General features: G+C 43.6%; 1 protein-coding gene across 1 annotated transcript in view; it reads right to left on the bottom strand.

Moving 5' to 3' along the window:
- Nucleotides 1-10048, bottom strand: part of LOC145414178 (G-protein coupled receptor GRL101-like) — a 124881-nt gene extending 114833 nt beyond the window's left edge. Inside the window, exons 1-3 of the mRNA XM_080283744.1 lie at nt 9001-10048; nt 3728-3832; nt 1-6 (exon numbers count right to left, since the gene is read on the bottom strand). The exon at nt 1-6 is cut by the window's left edge and continues 111 nt beyond it. Of these exons, the coding sequence (XP_080139870.1) occupies nt 1-6; nt 3728-3832; nt 9001-10048 (1159 nt within the window). The remainder of the gene's footprint in view (nt 7-3727; nt 3833-9000) is intronic.
- Nucleotides 10049-15652: the final 5604 nt, after the last annotated feature.

The following is a 15652-nucleotide window of genomic DNA, read 5'->3' as shown; positions in this document are numbered from 1 at the left end:
ACGTCTCTGAAAAAGCACTGGAGAGGTCATTAAAGAGTGAAAAACATCAGAGGGGACATAATTAGTCTCAGTCAGTACGGGGATAATTGTAGAGCATTCGTTCTATCCTGACAGACTCCTAATCCCTTTTATCCCGTTTGATGGCCAGGTGTAATCAGATTGGAAGGTCGATATGATTTTTTTTAATGTGTCTGACTCGGGCATCGACCTCACAGCCTGCTCCCCAGGCCCAGCAGTCCTCCTACATACCATACACCTCTGCTCCCTCAGGGATTCGAACCTAACTTTATTAGAACTGCCGGCCACCTCTCTACCGATTTAGCCACCGCTTCCAAGGAGGTTCATTCCTACCTTACAGCTAAAGCTCATTAAATTTCACGTTTAGATTTGACTAATAACCAAGGAGATTCGTTCACACCTTACAAGTAAGAATGATCAAATTCCATGCAACCACACCTGCGTATACGTGTTTCTTCAGGTGAAAATAAAATGATTACTACGGGAGGTGAACAGATTTTCTCCCTTTCCCTTAAACAAAACAGTCGGGTACACGTGGGTCCCTGGGGGTACAAGTGGGTCTCTGGGGGTCATTAGAGACGTCGTTAGTGATGGGGATGAATGGATTTTTTCCCACCAATACCAGATCACTTGACGTCTTTCTAAACAGCGTGGTGTTAAGTGCTTTTCATTCATAGTTCCATTCCTCCTACTGACTTTTTATTCTCTGTCTCTGTCTGTCTGTCTGTCTGTCTGTCTGTCTGTCTGTCTCTCTCCTGGTCACTGCTCCTTTGAACTCTTCGCCTGTATGTCCTGCTCCCAATAAGGAGAGTAGGCAGCGTCCCTGTACCTACAACTCTCATCACTTTTCTGTCCATCTCTCTAACACAGGAAGGAAGCTGGCACTCTCAGCCCTGTATGCTCATCGGTTAAAGAGACTTCCTAGCACCTTTTCCTTAGTGATTTATTTTTGGATAAGTTTGGTTAATATCAATTTGTGTTATTCCTGCCGAGTATGGTGGCACTAGAAGGATTTAAATCACAAATTCGAAGTTAACTGGGTGTAATAAGCAAAATGAATCGCTTAGGAGTAAGTGTTAGGGACGAGAATAAGCATCTGGGTGTATATTCAGTGAGAGGAAAAATATATGGCGTCTGGAAATGGCGTGATAAAGGTGCAGTAATTGTGCGTTGGGTCTGGTTAGTACTTGGATGGGTGACCGCCTGGGAACACCAGATGCTGTTGGCATCCCTACGTGTCAAGTGGGGTTGGTGGAGGATTAGTGCCCCTCCCTGTAAAACAATTAACTCTAAGTCCTTGGTCACCCCGTTTGGGATACATGGCGTCTGGCAATGAATGAATGAATGAATTGTGCGTTTTTTTTTTTAAGTCTACCCTTTCCCTGATTTAAAAGCAACCAACAGACAGACAGAAAGAAACAGTCAGATAGATAGATAGACAGGGAGAGTTAGATACAAATGGAAAAAGAGATAGACAGACGAGGTACACAGACAGGAAGACAGACAGATACAAAAATACCTGACTTCATTACCTATTTCACAAGATTTTCTGAGGTGTAGAGAAGGGATCTAATTCTACGCGCAACCCTTTGTTAAAAATAAGAATCCGTGAGTTATATACCGAATGACTGAGAGATGGTGGGTGCATTAGAGAGGCGCGGATTAGCCTGAGAGAGAGAGAGAGAGAGAGAGAGAGAGAGAGAGAGAGAGAGAGAGGAGTGAGAGAGGGGGTGAGCGTAGAGAGGGATTGGGAGGAGGAGAGGGAGAGGGAGGGAGAGGGAGAGGGAGGGGGAGGGTGAGGGAGAGGGAGTGAATGTGGGAGTGGGAGAGGGAGAGACGGAGAGAAGCTGTGGGAGTGAAAGGGGATGGAGCGAGAGGGAGTGAGAGTAAAAGGGTGAGAGTGTGTGTGCATTACAGAGGACTGTGGAAGTCTGTGAGCGAGGGAGGGAGACACGAAGGGATTGGGAGAGGGAGAGAGAGAGGAGTGGAGGGATAAGAAAGAGGAAGGGAGGGGAAAGGATGAGAGAAAGTGAAGTAAAAGGGAAAGGGAGTGGGAGAGGCAAGGGGATAGGGCCAGATACTTCAGATATAAGATGACAGCCAGCTAGATAGATGCATACACAGTCAGATAGACAGACAAACAGACGGAACGAGATCTAAGACAAACAGCGAGGCAGACTTTATCACCTTGAAGCCTTAGGGCGGGTCCACACGTGTGCTCAAACAAGTGTTGGCAACATGTAAGCAACACAGTAACGAACACGCTGCAAACATGTTGGGAACAGCAGCGTCCAGATCATGTTGGCAGCATCATGATGAAGTCTCAGCTGCCTGGTATGGACACTCTTATCCCATCACCTCTGCTACCAGTGTTCGAAACTGCACTGAAACATGTTTGCATACTGTCCACATCCTGCTGCAAACATGTTCCAGAACATGTTGCCAGCTGTGCTGCCAACATATATTTGAGTACACGTGTGGACGCGACCTTAAATATACCACACTCCCCGAACACAAAACTACATTTTTCACGAACCACAGATAACACAAACAACCTATCAATCTATCTGCCTACCTACCTACCTACCTATCTATTTATCTATCTATCTATCTATCTATGAATACTCCTCACCCTACCTTCTCATCTCTAACATATATTGTACTAGAGTCTTTTTCATCCACTGCTGAACGTCACTGTATCTCCCTCTATCTATTTCACTGGACAATACACCACACTGAACCTTTCAATTCAATGGGCTCACCCCTCACCATAGGCCTCCTGTGTGGAAAGTTGGCTAACAAGAGGAGGTCGAGTTTATATGAGCGAATTCTTGGCAAGTTTCCGGCGGACAGAGGGATGTGGGGGAAGGAGAAGTGATATAGGGCCCTGAAAATCAAGAACTCTAAAAATTAAAAACCCTAAAAAAACTAAAAAATATATATAAAAATCCTAAAAAATAAAAACCCTAAATTATAAAAAACTAAAAATTAAAAACCTTGAAAATTAAAAACCCTAAACTTAAAAAAATAAATAAAAACCCTCAATAAGAACCTCCCCAAAAATAGCAATAAAAACTAAAAACTAAAAACCCTAAAAAAAAATTGAACATCAAAAACCTTAAAAATCAAGAACCCTTATCATTGACCTGTGTGTGCGTGTGCGTGTGTGTGTGTGTGTGTGTGTGTGCGTGTGTGTGTGTGTGTGTGTGCGTGTGTGTGTGTGTGTGTGTGTGTGTGTGTGTGTGTGTGTGTGTGTGTGTGTGTGTGTGTGTGTGTGTGTGTGTGAAGTTCCTGGTGGGCTAATTAGTAAGTTATAGAGTGTCGAGAAGGTATGTTGATGAGGAGGGTGCTGGGGGGTAGGCGGGTACCTGGAAACTTGCAAGAAGGGAAGGGGAGGGGAGGGGAGGGCAGGGGAGGGGAGGAGAGGGGAGGGGAGGGGAGGGGAGGGGAGGCGAGGGGAGGGGAGCGGAGGGGAATAAGGAAATCAAGGTAGCAGGAGTCTACACACTTTATATCATACTCATACTGCACATTCACACTTTATACACACTTAACACACACCTCAAACTCATTTAATACACACTCCAAACACAATACACGTTTCCTACACACTACATACACACGTCATACTCTCAACTCACACTTCACACACCCTTAACACACACTCCATACACACTCCATACACACCTCATACTGCCCCTATACTCACCGCAGTGCATCTCGTCCTCCCCTTCCGGACAGTCGGTATGAGTGTCGCAGCGGCGGGTGGCGTCAATGCACTTCTCCCCACACTCGAATTCATTGGGGAGGCAACCTGGGGGAGATGGGGAGATAAAGCCAGCGTGGGAAAGATCAGAGATACGAGAGAGAGAGAGAGAGAGAGAGAGAGAGGACAAATTACAGGATATAATGAAATCTTAAACAGAAGGGATGAGCATAATATTACTTCCATCCTATAAAAAAAATCTATATCTACAGTATATACCTAGGCTGCTTCCCCTAATTCGCCTACTCAGTATTACCATCACTAACATCACTTTTTTATCACTTCATCGCAATATAAAGCCTACTTACAGCTTTCTCCACACCTATCTATATGCTGTCAGCTTCAATAATACTAAGAGCAATAATAATGATAGAAGTAGCATTTACTGTAAAAATAATAATAATAATAATAATAATAATAATAATAATAATAATAAACTAACCTAACCCATTAGCATTACAACTCATACATCCTCAACAAGAACAACAACAGCAACAACACTTACTACTACTACTACTACTACTACTACTACTACTGCTGCTAATAATAATAATTAATATCAATAACAATCATACGAAGAAAAAGAAAAAAAACAAATACTGCATGAAAAAATGAAAATACACAAAACGAAAAAAAAAATTCCAAAAAACTTGAAGGAAAAAAACACTCAATAAAATCTCTACAAACGGTGTGTGTCCGTGATGTGTCCGTGGCCGTGAGTGGAGCAGCCATTACCGTGAGTGCCAAGTACATTATGCGACGGACGGACGGTGAGATTTAACCGCGGTGATTTTGGGGTTACGGTGTGATGGGGTGAGAAAAACGAAAAAAAGGAAGAAAGGGGGAAAGAAAAAGAACAAGAGAAAAAGAAAGAACAGAAAGAAAAAGAAAAGATAAGAAAGGATATTAAAGAGAAAGAAAATTAAAAAAAAAGATGAAAGAAAAGAATGGAACAGTGATTTTTGTTTTGCATAACTGTAATGATAGAAGAATGATGATGATACTACTAGTGCTGCCGCTGCTGATGCCTTTAAAACTACTACGGTACTACTACTACTACTACTAATAATAATAATAATAATAATAAATGGCTACAGATACCAAAGAATAAATATAAACAGTACATATATATATAACGAGGATGGCATGGCACTATTACATTATGAACTTCACATTATTTATTTATTCAATTTATATAGTGATGTCCAGGCAGAGATAGTGATAACACCCCATCCACCATCCCCCCCACGATCCCCTCCCCCCTTATCTCCCACTCTCTTCCCCTCTTCCCCCCTTTAAATTCTTTCTCCCCCTGATGAACCTCCTTCCCTCCCCTCTCTCAATCCCCCCTCCCTCACTCCTTCAGCTCCCTCTCTCCCCTCCCCCCCCCTCCCCTGCAGCTGTCCCCGGGGGCGTTAATAAACAGGTGCACTATTGCTTATAGGGGACAACCTTCATCTGCACCTGAGAGAGAGAGAGAGAGAGAGAGAGAGAGAGAGTGTTTTAATATCAGTGACGCCATAAACTTAATTCCTGCTGAAGGACTCTCCAGCCCGATATGACCACACACACACACACACACACATACACACACACACACAGACACACACACACACACATAGGCATGGAAGATGAGGAGACAAAGAAAATGACATGAGATCTAAGTACATGAACTAAAGACGAAGATACACATGACAAGGATAATGATGATGATGATGATGATGATGATGATGCGAGGAGTGATAATGAAGCTTGAAGATTTTATTACTATTTTAAGCCATGTAATCACAATTTTGAAAAAGTGCGTAAAGTATTATTTTCAAAACACGATTACAATGAAAAGGTCACTGCAGGTCGGTCACTCAGTCAGTCATTTCTAAAGGCAATCACTCTCTCTCTCTCTCTCTCTCTCTCTCTCTCTCTCTCTCTCTCTCTCTCTCTCTCTCTCTCTCTCTCTCTCGTTTAATTTCTCACCCGCTTACAAATGCATTCCCTATATGTTTCCTCTCTCTCTCTCTCTCTCTCTCATACACTCCTCCTCACTGTAATACAATTACTTAGTTTAATTACTCATTCTCTCACTCGCTCTCTCACCCACCGCCGCGGCCGTTCGCACTAATTAACTCTCTCTCTCTCTCTCTCTCTCGCTCGCTATTTCAACTGTGTGTGTGTGTGTGTGTGTGTGTGTGTGTGTGTGTGTGTGTGTGAGAGAGAGAGAGAGAGACAGACAGACAGACAGACAGAGAGAGAGACAGACAGACAGAGGAAAACAGAATAAAGGAAAACACCGCCAATAACACCACTACCACCTCCAACAACAACAAAAAAGCAAAAAAATAACGCAAAAATGGCAAAAAATGCAACTGAGATCAAGTGGCAAAAAAAAAAAAAAAAATGCAAGCGTGGCGAATTAGAGGGGGGAGGGAAGCCGAAAATAGCAGGAGGCGAATTTTACAGCACGGTTTGTTTACCTGGAGAGAGAGAGAGAGAGAGAGAGAGAGAGAGAGACACTAGGGAGTCTCGGGAGAGAGGGAGAGGGAGCCTAGAGAGAGGGAGCCTCGGGAGAGAGGGAGAGAGAGAGAGAGAGAGAGAGAGAGAGAGCCTTGGGAGAGGGAGCCTCGGGAGAGACGGACAGGGAGAGGAAGCCTAGGGAGAGAGGGAGAGGGAGAGGGAGAGGGAGAGGGGTGAGAGTGGAACTGAGTACACAGAATGAGACTGGGAGGGTGGCTAGGGGGAGAGGAGGACAGTGAGAATGGCAGCGGGAAAAGAAGACGAGGGTTGAATGAGGGATGGGACAGAAGGAAACAATATACGGAGAGGTGGGAGGAAAATGGAAGGAAGGAGGTAGGAAATGGAAGAGAGGGGGTAGGAAAATGGGAGAGGAGGAGGGAGAAAAATGGAAGAGGAGGTGGTAGGAAAGGAGGAGAGGAGGAGGTAGAAAAATGGATGAGGAGGGATAGGAAAATGGAAGAGGAGAGGAGTGTAGAGGGGGGGGGCAGGGAGAGACTGGAGGGAGAGGAAAGGAGGCATACGAGGGAGGAAAAGGGAGGGATGGAGGAAGAGGAGAAAATAGATGGATTCTGAGAGTGAGAGATGGGAAAGAAGTAAATATGGGGAGGGGAGGAGAGAGGAGACGGGAGGGGAGAGGAGATGAGGGGAGACAAGGGTAGGAGATTTTTATGTTCATGAGAGGATTGGAGGACTCTCTCTCTCTCTTTCTCTCTCTCTCTCTCTCTCACATTTTCATATCCCTTTTTCTCACTCACTTTTCACTTTCCCTGCAGTCCTCTCTCCTTTCTCTTTTTTCCTCTACTCTTTTCTTTCTTTACTTTCTTTGCCCCATTTTCTTGTTCACTTCTTTCAATCACTGCTCTCTCTCTCTCTCTCTCTCTCTCTCTCTCTCTCTCTCTCTCTCTCTCTCTCTCTCTCTCTCTCTCTCTCTCTCTCTCTCTCTCTCTCTCTCTCTCTCTCAGACACCTCCACTGACATCCATCAAGGAATATTTAATTAACTGTCAATGTGATAAATACGAGGAGAAGAAAGAAGCTGACAGACAGATGAATTGATAGATAGATACTGATAGACAGATAGATGGATAAACAGACAGACAGACAGACAGACAAACAGACAGACAGACAGGCATGAAGATGGATATATAGACAGGTTGATAAGACAGCCGGCTTGGTAACCAGATGCTGACAGTGAGAAATAAAAATATAGATAAAGAGAGATAGATAGATGAATGACTGGACAGATAGACAGAAAGACGTAGAAAAAGATATATATAGATAGCTGGATACAAACAGATAGAAAAATAGATGGACAGATAGGAAGAGAAAGACAAAGGTGGGAGCAGGAATACATGCAGAATTTTATCTATCAATCCATCAGTCTATCCATGTATCCATCCACCGACCTATTCCTCTATCCATCTATCCTGTTATCCATTTATCCATCCGACCATACATCTATTCTCCACACCCACTCATTCCGCAATCTATCCATCCATCTATCCATCAATCAACCAATTCATCCATCTATCCATGCCGGGTCTTCAATCCAACCATCCATCTCATCAGCCACCCACCCATCCATATATCTATGTTTCCTATCTAATCACCAATCCAGCCATCCATTCACCCACCCAATTACACATCCACTTATCCATCTACCCATCAATCCATCCACCGACTTATCTCTGTCCAGTCCCTTATCCAATCATTTATCCACCTTCCACGTACCCCAACTATCTACCTACTTTCCACCTAAATTCTCAAGCATCCATCCATCCGTCCATCCATTCACTATACACCTAGCACGTACCCAATTTTCTACCCAACCATCCACCTGTCCATCCATCCATCCATCCACCCCCCTCTCCACCTACCACGCATCCAATACTTTATCCAACCATCCATCCATCCACCCAACATCCATCCATCCACCCAACTCTCCACCTACGACGCACCCAATCCTCTACCCAACCATCCATCCATCCATCTATCCCTGCGCTTCAGTAAGACCAGATGTGACCCCAATTATAACAGGATTGACAACTTCACTGCCAATAATAGGGGGATTAGGAAGAGGAGGAGGACCTAAAGTAGAACACAACGCTTAATGACAATAAATACAAATAAAATAGCCATCATCATCATCATCATCATCATCCTTCATTCCTGACTACAAATGTGAATGAAAGTAGGAAATTAATTTATACCTTTGAAATTCGTAACCTCAAACAGAAAATTAACATGCCATCAGCTGAAACAACTTACAATACCCGTGTGTGTGTGTGTGTGTGTGTGTGTGTGTGTGTGTGTGTGTGTGTGTGTGTGTGTGTGTGTGTGTGTGTGTGTGTGTGTGTGTGAATTAATTACGTAATCTCTTCCACATCCATTAATTAAAAACCAATATTTATGCATGTATTTTTCCGGCCTGATGGCAACACAGTATTATTCTGGGATTTGCCACTCACTGAATATTTGACTCACTGGATGGCTGATTGCTGACTTACTGATCCATTTTCGGGCGTATTGACTGACTGATTTGCTCGCTCTCTCTCTCTCTCTCTCTCTCTCTCTCTCTCTCTCTCTCTCTCTCTCTCTCTCTCTCTCTTATTGATTCCCTGCAATACCAGCTCCTAACATTTCATTCCTCCTTCATATTACTTTCCCACTTACTCCCCACCCACTCCTTAATCGACTCAAACTTACCGCATTCCCTGACACTCTCATCCTGGCCACCTCTGCAGTCCGCCACGCCATTGCATCGTAGCGCCGAATCCACGCATTCACCAGGACCACACCGAAACACACTCGACCCGTTGCACGACACCTGGAGCCTCACTGCTTCGCCTCCCTCCTCACTTCGAAATAAAGTCCCGCTCAGGTGATTCGACTCTTTATCTTCCCTTCTCCTAACTCCGATCTCATTTCTGGTTGCTCTGTCCTCTTTTCGTGGGGATTCCATTTCGTTCTCTGATGCTTCATCCTTTTCTCGTGTTGTTTCGATTTCGTTCCTCGATGCTTTACCCTCTTTTCCTGTTGTCCCGATCTTATTCCTCGTCCTTCCGCTGTTGTATAATGTTCCGAACCCATTTCTTGACGTTCCACCCTCTTTCTTTGAAGATTCGTCCTTATTAACTGTCGGATTACTCTTCTTCCTTGTACTGCTGATCTTGTTCCTCGATTTGCCTCCCTCGTACTTTCCCGATCCGTTCTTATAATTTTGAGTCACCTTCTTGAGGTTCGTTATTGTTTTTGAAGCTTCGCTTTCATATATCCTCATATCAGCTTCCTGAGTACGTGTTCCTCTCCCGTGTTTTGATTTTTCCTCCCTCTTTCTCACTTGACCATCTACATACCTCTGCTCTTCGTAGTCTTGATTCGAAGCTTCGCTTTTGTGCTTCGATCCACCACCTGTTTGGTTCGGTACCGGTATAGGTTCCTCTGCGGTTGCCCGTTGACTCATTCTGTTCCATGGGTTAGATTCCTCCATTTCTATTCCATCCCAGAGGCTCAATCCATCCTCGCTCCTTCTCTCCAGCTCGAGTCTCCCATCTCGATCTAAGACATCCTGAATCTCCTCTCCACCTGGCTGGTTCATCCCTCCTTCCATAATCTCGTCCCACAGGTGCCTCCGTACATTCCCACTCCTTCCTTCTTCGCCTTTTCTAATTTTAGCCTCTCCGTTTTCTAGCTGCTTTTCATTGCTCAGTTCTCTAGGTTCGCTAATTATCCATTTCTTTTGGCGTTCTGTCATCCTATCTTCGCTTGTTTTCATTACATTTATAGTTTTCCTACTTTTATTATATTTTCTGATTTCGTCGCTCCATTCTGTTCTTCCATTATCATCCCTTTCGATTCTCGGTTTTGTTTTGCTCTCTTTCCTTCTGGCTGAATCTCGTAAGGTTTCTCCACCCCACTTCATTCTTTCACCTTCAAACCACCTCTCTTTACTTCTCCACTTCATCTTCCAGTCGCCACTTCTTGCATACTTTATCTTTCCACCCTCAGGTAAGATAGATTCACTAACGCTATGATCTGTCCTTCCGCCTTCGTTCTTCTTGAATTCTCTCATTATATCTCCAGTATTTATATCTTTCCTTGTTTCATTTGTTCTTCTATCATTGATTCTTCTGTATTCTGTCCTTCCATCCAAAGTCTTTACAAATATTTCTTTACCTCTTCTATCCTCTATCGTTTCGTCTTTTATTCTTCTATACGGTCTTCTTAATTCTTCCCTCCTCCTTTTTACCTCCTTTCTCCTTCTTTCCACTTCCCTCCTTCTTCCTACTCTTATTCTTCCCTCTTTCATCCATCCTTCACTTTCGCCCTCCTTCATGTTCTCAATCACTTCACTTGCTATCTTTTCATATTCTCTTTCATCTTCTCTCCTTCTTCCTTCTTTCCTCCTTCTTTCCTCTTCCTTCCATTCCTCACTGCCGCCTTCCTTCATGTCCTCTTGCCTCTTGATCCCGCTCCCTTGAAGCCGGAGGAGTTTCTCTCTCCGGGGGATGCCTGTGGGGAGAAAAAGAGAAAATCTTTGAGGCACGGCGTCGGTGTGTGTGTGTGTGTGTGTGTGTGTGTGTGTGTGTGTGTGTGTGTGTGTGTGTGTGTGTGTGTGTGTGTGTGTGTGTGTGTGTGTGTGTGTGTGTGTGTGTGTGTGTGTGTGTGTGTGTGTGTGTGAGAGAGAGAGAGAGAGAGAGAGAGAGAGAATTATAGGATTAAGTAGGTAGTGCAGGAACCATTACGAGGATGGAGAGAGAGAGAGAGAGAGAGAGAGAGAGAGAGAATTATAGGATTAAGTAGGTAGTGCAGGAACCATTACGAGGATGGAGAGAGAGAGAGAGAGAGAGAGAGAGAAGACTCATCAATCACCATTAATCCATCAGACCACAATCACATAAGTTTGAGAGGGGGAGAGGGCTGGCTCTTAGTTCCCCGATCCCTATGGAGACATGAATCAGAGCAGAAAAAGACTCTCTCTCTCTCTCTCTCTCTCTCTGGTTTTTCAAATCGCAATCTTGAAAGTTCTGTGCTCCATTTCATCAGACTTTCTCGTCCTCTCTCTCTCTCTCTCTCTCTCATGTGCAGCAGGAGTTACGTGACACCTTGCAAGAACCGATTCATCAATAAAGACAATTTTCCACTCCTCGAACACACCTCAATCTCCTATACTCCTTTCGCACTAACTTGACAAGGATCCCTAGCCCCTTTTAACTCACTTGACAGCCACGTGTAGTTACCCTGATGCTTTGATTTGACTAGTAACCAAGGAGATTCAATTTTACCTCGTACCAAAGGCGATCCAGTTTCGTTATATGAAGAAAAGCAGGTATTGTAAACGGAACTGAAAAATGAACAGAATTTTATGGGAGGAAGCATCCATTAATATTTATGGACAAAGTGAATAATGTAGCTTAACCTCCATCCCGTTTTAATTCTTTGTTCAGACTGCTTATCTCATCACACACACACACACACACACACACACACACACACACACACACACACACACACATACACAAAACACAAATGCACAAACACACACACACAAACTCATACATACACACACAGAAACAAAAAATATAAAAACACTCAGAATATGTAATAGCAGGCTGGGCTTGATCTGATATGCAAGCTTATCGTGACTGGCATCATATTCGAGTGTTCTGTCATCCAATATGTCCACATTCCAAACAGGGAGATGGCAGCTAATTTGAAGTCAGGTTAACGAGAACAGAGGAAATGGTGGTGGAGGAATTAATTAACTAAGAAAATATCCGAGTTTCACATATACTGTACATATATATATATATATATATATATATATATATATATATATATATATATATATATATATATATATATATATATATATGTGTGTGTGTGTGTGTGTGTGTGTGTGTGTGTGTGTGTGTGTGTGTGTGTGTGTGTGTGTAGATAGACAGATATAGACAGGTAGATGCTCGAATTTCAGGTTCTTTCAGTTACTGCTCTTCGCTTCTTCTTCTTCTCTTTTTTTTGCTGTGTTCTGTGGTTTCCCAGGAGTCGCGAAAGTCTGTGTAAGCAAAGCACATTATTTTTGGAAATCTTTAGTGTGAGGCAGACGGACGGGGCCAGTCCTAAAAACGTGCTTACATAAAAAAAAAAAAACTTCCTAAATCCGAACATAATCATTAAAGGTAAGTCAGAACAAAAAAAAAAAGTTATGATCAAAAGATGTCAGAACGAAATAAGTAAAAATCATATGTCAAAAGATTTACAAAAAAATAATATAGAAACAAGAATCACACAAGAAACTGAACCCTTTCCCCATTTTCTGAACCTCTTCCCCTCACCTCTTCATCTCCCGACTTGGGCATCAGATCCCATTAGCGAGATCTCATATTTCCAGCCTCATTATGTCGCTTCGTAGGCATAATTAAACACCTTTACCTGGAGAGAGAGAGAGAGAGAGTGTGTGTGTGTGTGTGTGTGTGTGTGTGTGTGTGTGTGTGTGTGTGTGTGTGTGTGTGTGTGTGTGTGTGTGTGTGTGTGTGAGATGATGTGGAATTGCTGATCTCTCTCTCTCTCTCTCTCTCTCTCTCTCTCTCTCTCTCTCTCTCTCTCTCAGGTTGGTGCATATGTGACGCCAAGGGGAAAAGAGGTTGTGACTGGTTGGCGGAATGTGTGACGTAAGAGAGAGAGAGAGAGAGAGACTAATTATCCTGGATCGAACAAATAATGGAAATAACCGAGGTGAATTATTTTGTCTGTCCGGATCCATGACATTATCAATTAATTCTGGGTAAATGTTCGTGTGTGTGTGTGTGTGTGTGTGTGTGTGTGTGTGTGTGTGTGTGCGCTCTCTCTCTCTCTCTCTCTCTCTCTCTCTCTCTCTCTCTCTCTCTCTCTCTCTCTCTCTCTCTCTCTCTCTCTCTCTCCCTGCCTCTCCTCTCCACATGTCCCTCATTAGCTATGCCCCCCAACTGCGCGGCGGGTGACAACGGATGCACCTGTCACCAGCCTGCTCTGCCTCACCTTAAACCATTTAGGCACCTGTTGCCGGGGGACGCCTTCGTGTGGTGGCACCGGTTAAAGCAGGCGGCTCTACTGCCTGGTTATACACAATGTCCTTTAACTACTTACCAATTCCCCCAAACGAAGGCTGGTGGACTGCAGGAGAGCAATTCAGCCCTGCAGTCCACCGGGTTCACATTCCTGATGAGCATGAGATTGCAACAACAACAACAAATACTGCTGCCACTACTACTACTACTACTACTATTACTAGCAGCGATACCCGGCGTTGCCGGTCCAAAAAGGCGAACACTAATCCTGTTTGTTCTATTTCAGTCTTTCTTTCTACTCCAGAAAGACCATGTACATTACCTCTTACGCTTTTGAAGAGGGATTATAAGAGGTCCAGAAACTTTCTATTTCAGCTTTCGCAGACTAACGCACAGTATTTGTGTGTAATGACCTCCAACCAGTGACCTCAAATGACCTCGGAGGTCAAACTCACATAACCTCTGTCCGAACTGGATGTCATGTGAGTCTCCATGCCAAAAATTGGGCTACAAGGGTTCACGGCATGGCCAGAGCCAAAAAGGCGAACACTACCGGTGACCTCAAATGACCCAGAGCTGAATTTTGACCCCCCCTAAAACCATCCTTAGGTCACCCTGATTCAGAGTATATAGGGTCTGGGGGTCTCTGGCCCTTAGTTTGGGCGTGATTGAAGGACAGACAAACAAAAAAACAACGTGGCTCTTTTGTATATAATTATATAGATTATTATTATTATTCATTCATTTTTCATTCATTGCCAGACGCCATGTATCCCAAACGGGGTGGCCAAGGGCTTAGAGTTAATTGTTTTACAGGGAGGGGCACTAATCCTCCACCAACCCCACTTGACACGTAGGGATGCCAACAGCATCTGGTGTTCCCCGGCGGTCACCCATCCAAGTACTAACCAGACCCAACGTTGCTTAACTTCGCTGATCGGACGGGAAGCGGTTTATTATTATTATTATTATTATTATTATTATTACTACTACTACTACTACTACTACTACTACTGCTGCTGCTGCTGCTACTACTACTACTACTACTACTACTACTACTACTATTATTACTACTACTACTACCACTACTACTATTATCAATCTGCATTTACAATACTTTATTCCAACTAAACTAAACTAAACAATTTTTTTCAGCTAACGGAAGGCCGACACTGCAATAACTTATTTTTTCACTTAAACCAAACTACCACCAGAGGATTTTACTGAGCTGAAGACGAGCACCTCTAGTACTGGAGGGGTTGACGAAGGCTGCGTCTAACCCCTCCAGTTCGAAAGGTCTCCCCTAAGCTGAATAAAATCGTCTGAAGGTAGCAAGAATTAACGTAAAAAAAAGGACGTAGATGGATTGCGGGGACTGGCGTAGCTCCACTTGATGTATTCCAGGTGGTAATATAGGTTCCTCGCACCTTTTCCTTGGCGATTTATTGTGTCCGTTACGCTATAATAATTTTCATGGTATATATCTTTAGCTCCGACATAATGTACTTCAGTGAGGAGCATGGGGGATAAAATGGTGCTACTGACAAAATAACTCGCTAAGGAACAGGTGTTAAGCTTTCTGTCCCCGTTACTCTATAATATTTTTCATCCTATGTATTTTTTGCTCCGACATAATGTACTTCAGTGAGGAGCATGGGGGATAAAATGGTGCTACAAACAAAATAACTCGCTAAGGAATAGGTGTTAAGAAGCTTCCTGTGCCAGATATAAAGCGGTCCCAGGTATCTCCACTTAGAATTCTGGTCATGAAGCTCAGATCAAGACCGTATGCATGACGAAAACTGAAAAAAAAAAAAAATCCACTAACATCATTTTTTTTCATCCACTGACGATTTCACTCAACTCGGTACAGGTCTTGCGTTGAAGGGGTGTCTTTTTTTCTATTTTCTGCTGCCTCCAGACGATTTTATTCAGCCCATCAAAGGCCTCTAGTGCTGTAGTGACTGAGGGAGTGGGTCAAATGTCAAAGCTCTTCATGACCTTGTGTGCATGACCCCTTTCCTCGTACTGCATGAGGAGTGGGATTTTTTTTTGGTAGTTTTCTTGATCTAATTTGCTTTGATCTCTCTCTCTCTCTCTCTCTCTCTCTCTCTCTCTCTCTCTCTCTCTCTCCTAACCTTCTTCCTTCCTTTTTCCCTTCCTGTCCTTCTCTCTTCATTTTCCTTGTCAATATCTCTTTCTTCTCCCTTCCCCCTCTCCTTCCCTCTTTACCTTTCCCCCCTTCTTGCTTTCCTCTCCTCTCCCCTTCTCCATTCATCCAATTTCCCCCCCCCCCCACTCTTATTTCTTCC

This window comes from Coenobita brevimanus, chromosome 98 (genome assembly GCF_032717465.1).
Source record: "Coenobita brevimanus isolate Jiangsu-jjx chromosome 98, ASM3271746v2, whole genome shotgun sequence".
Taxonomy (NCBI): Eukaryota; Metazoa; Arthropoda; class Malacostraca; order Decapoda; family Coenobitidae; genus Coenobita; species Coenobita brevimanus.
The sequence above is the reverse complement of the archived record's forward strand: the minus strand, read 5'-3'. Positions and strand labels throughout refer to the sequence as shown.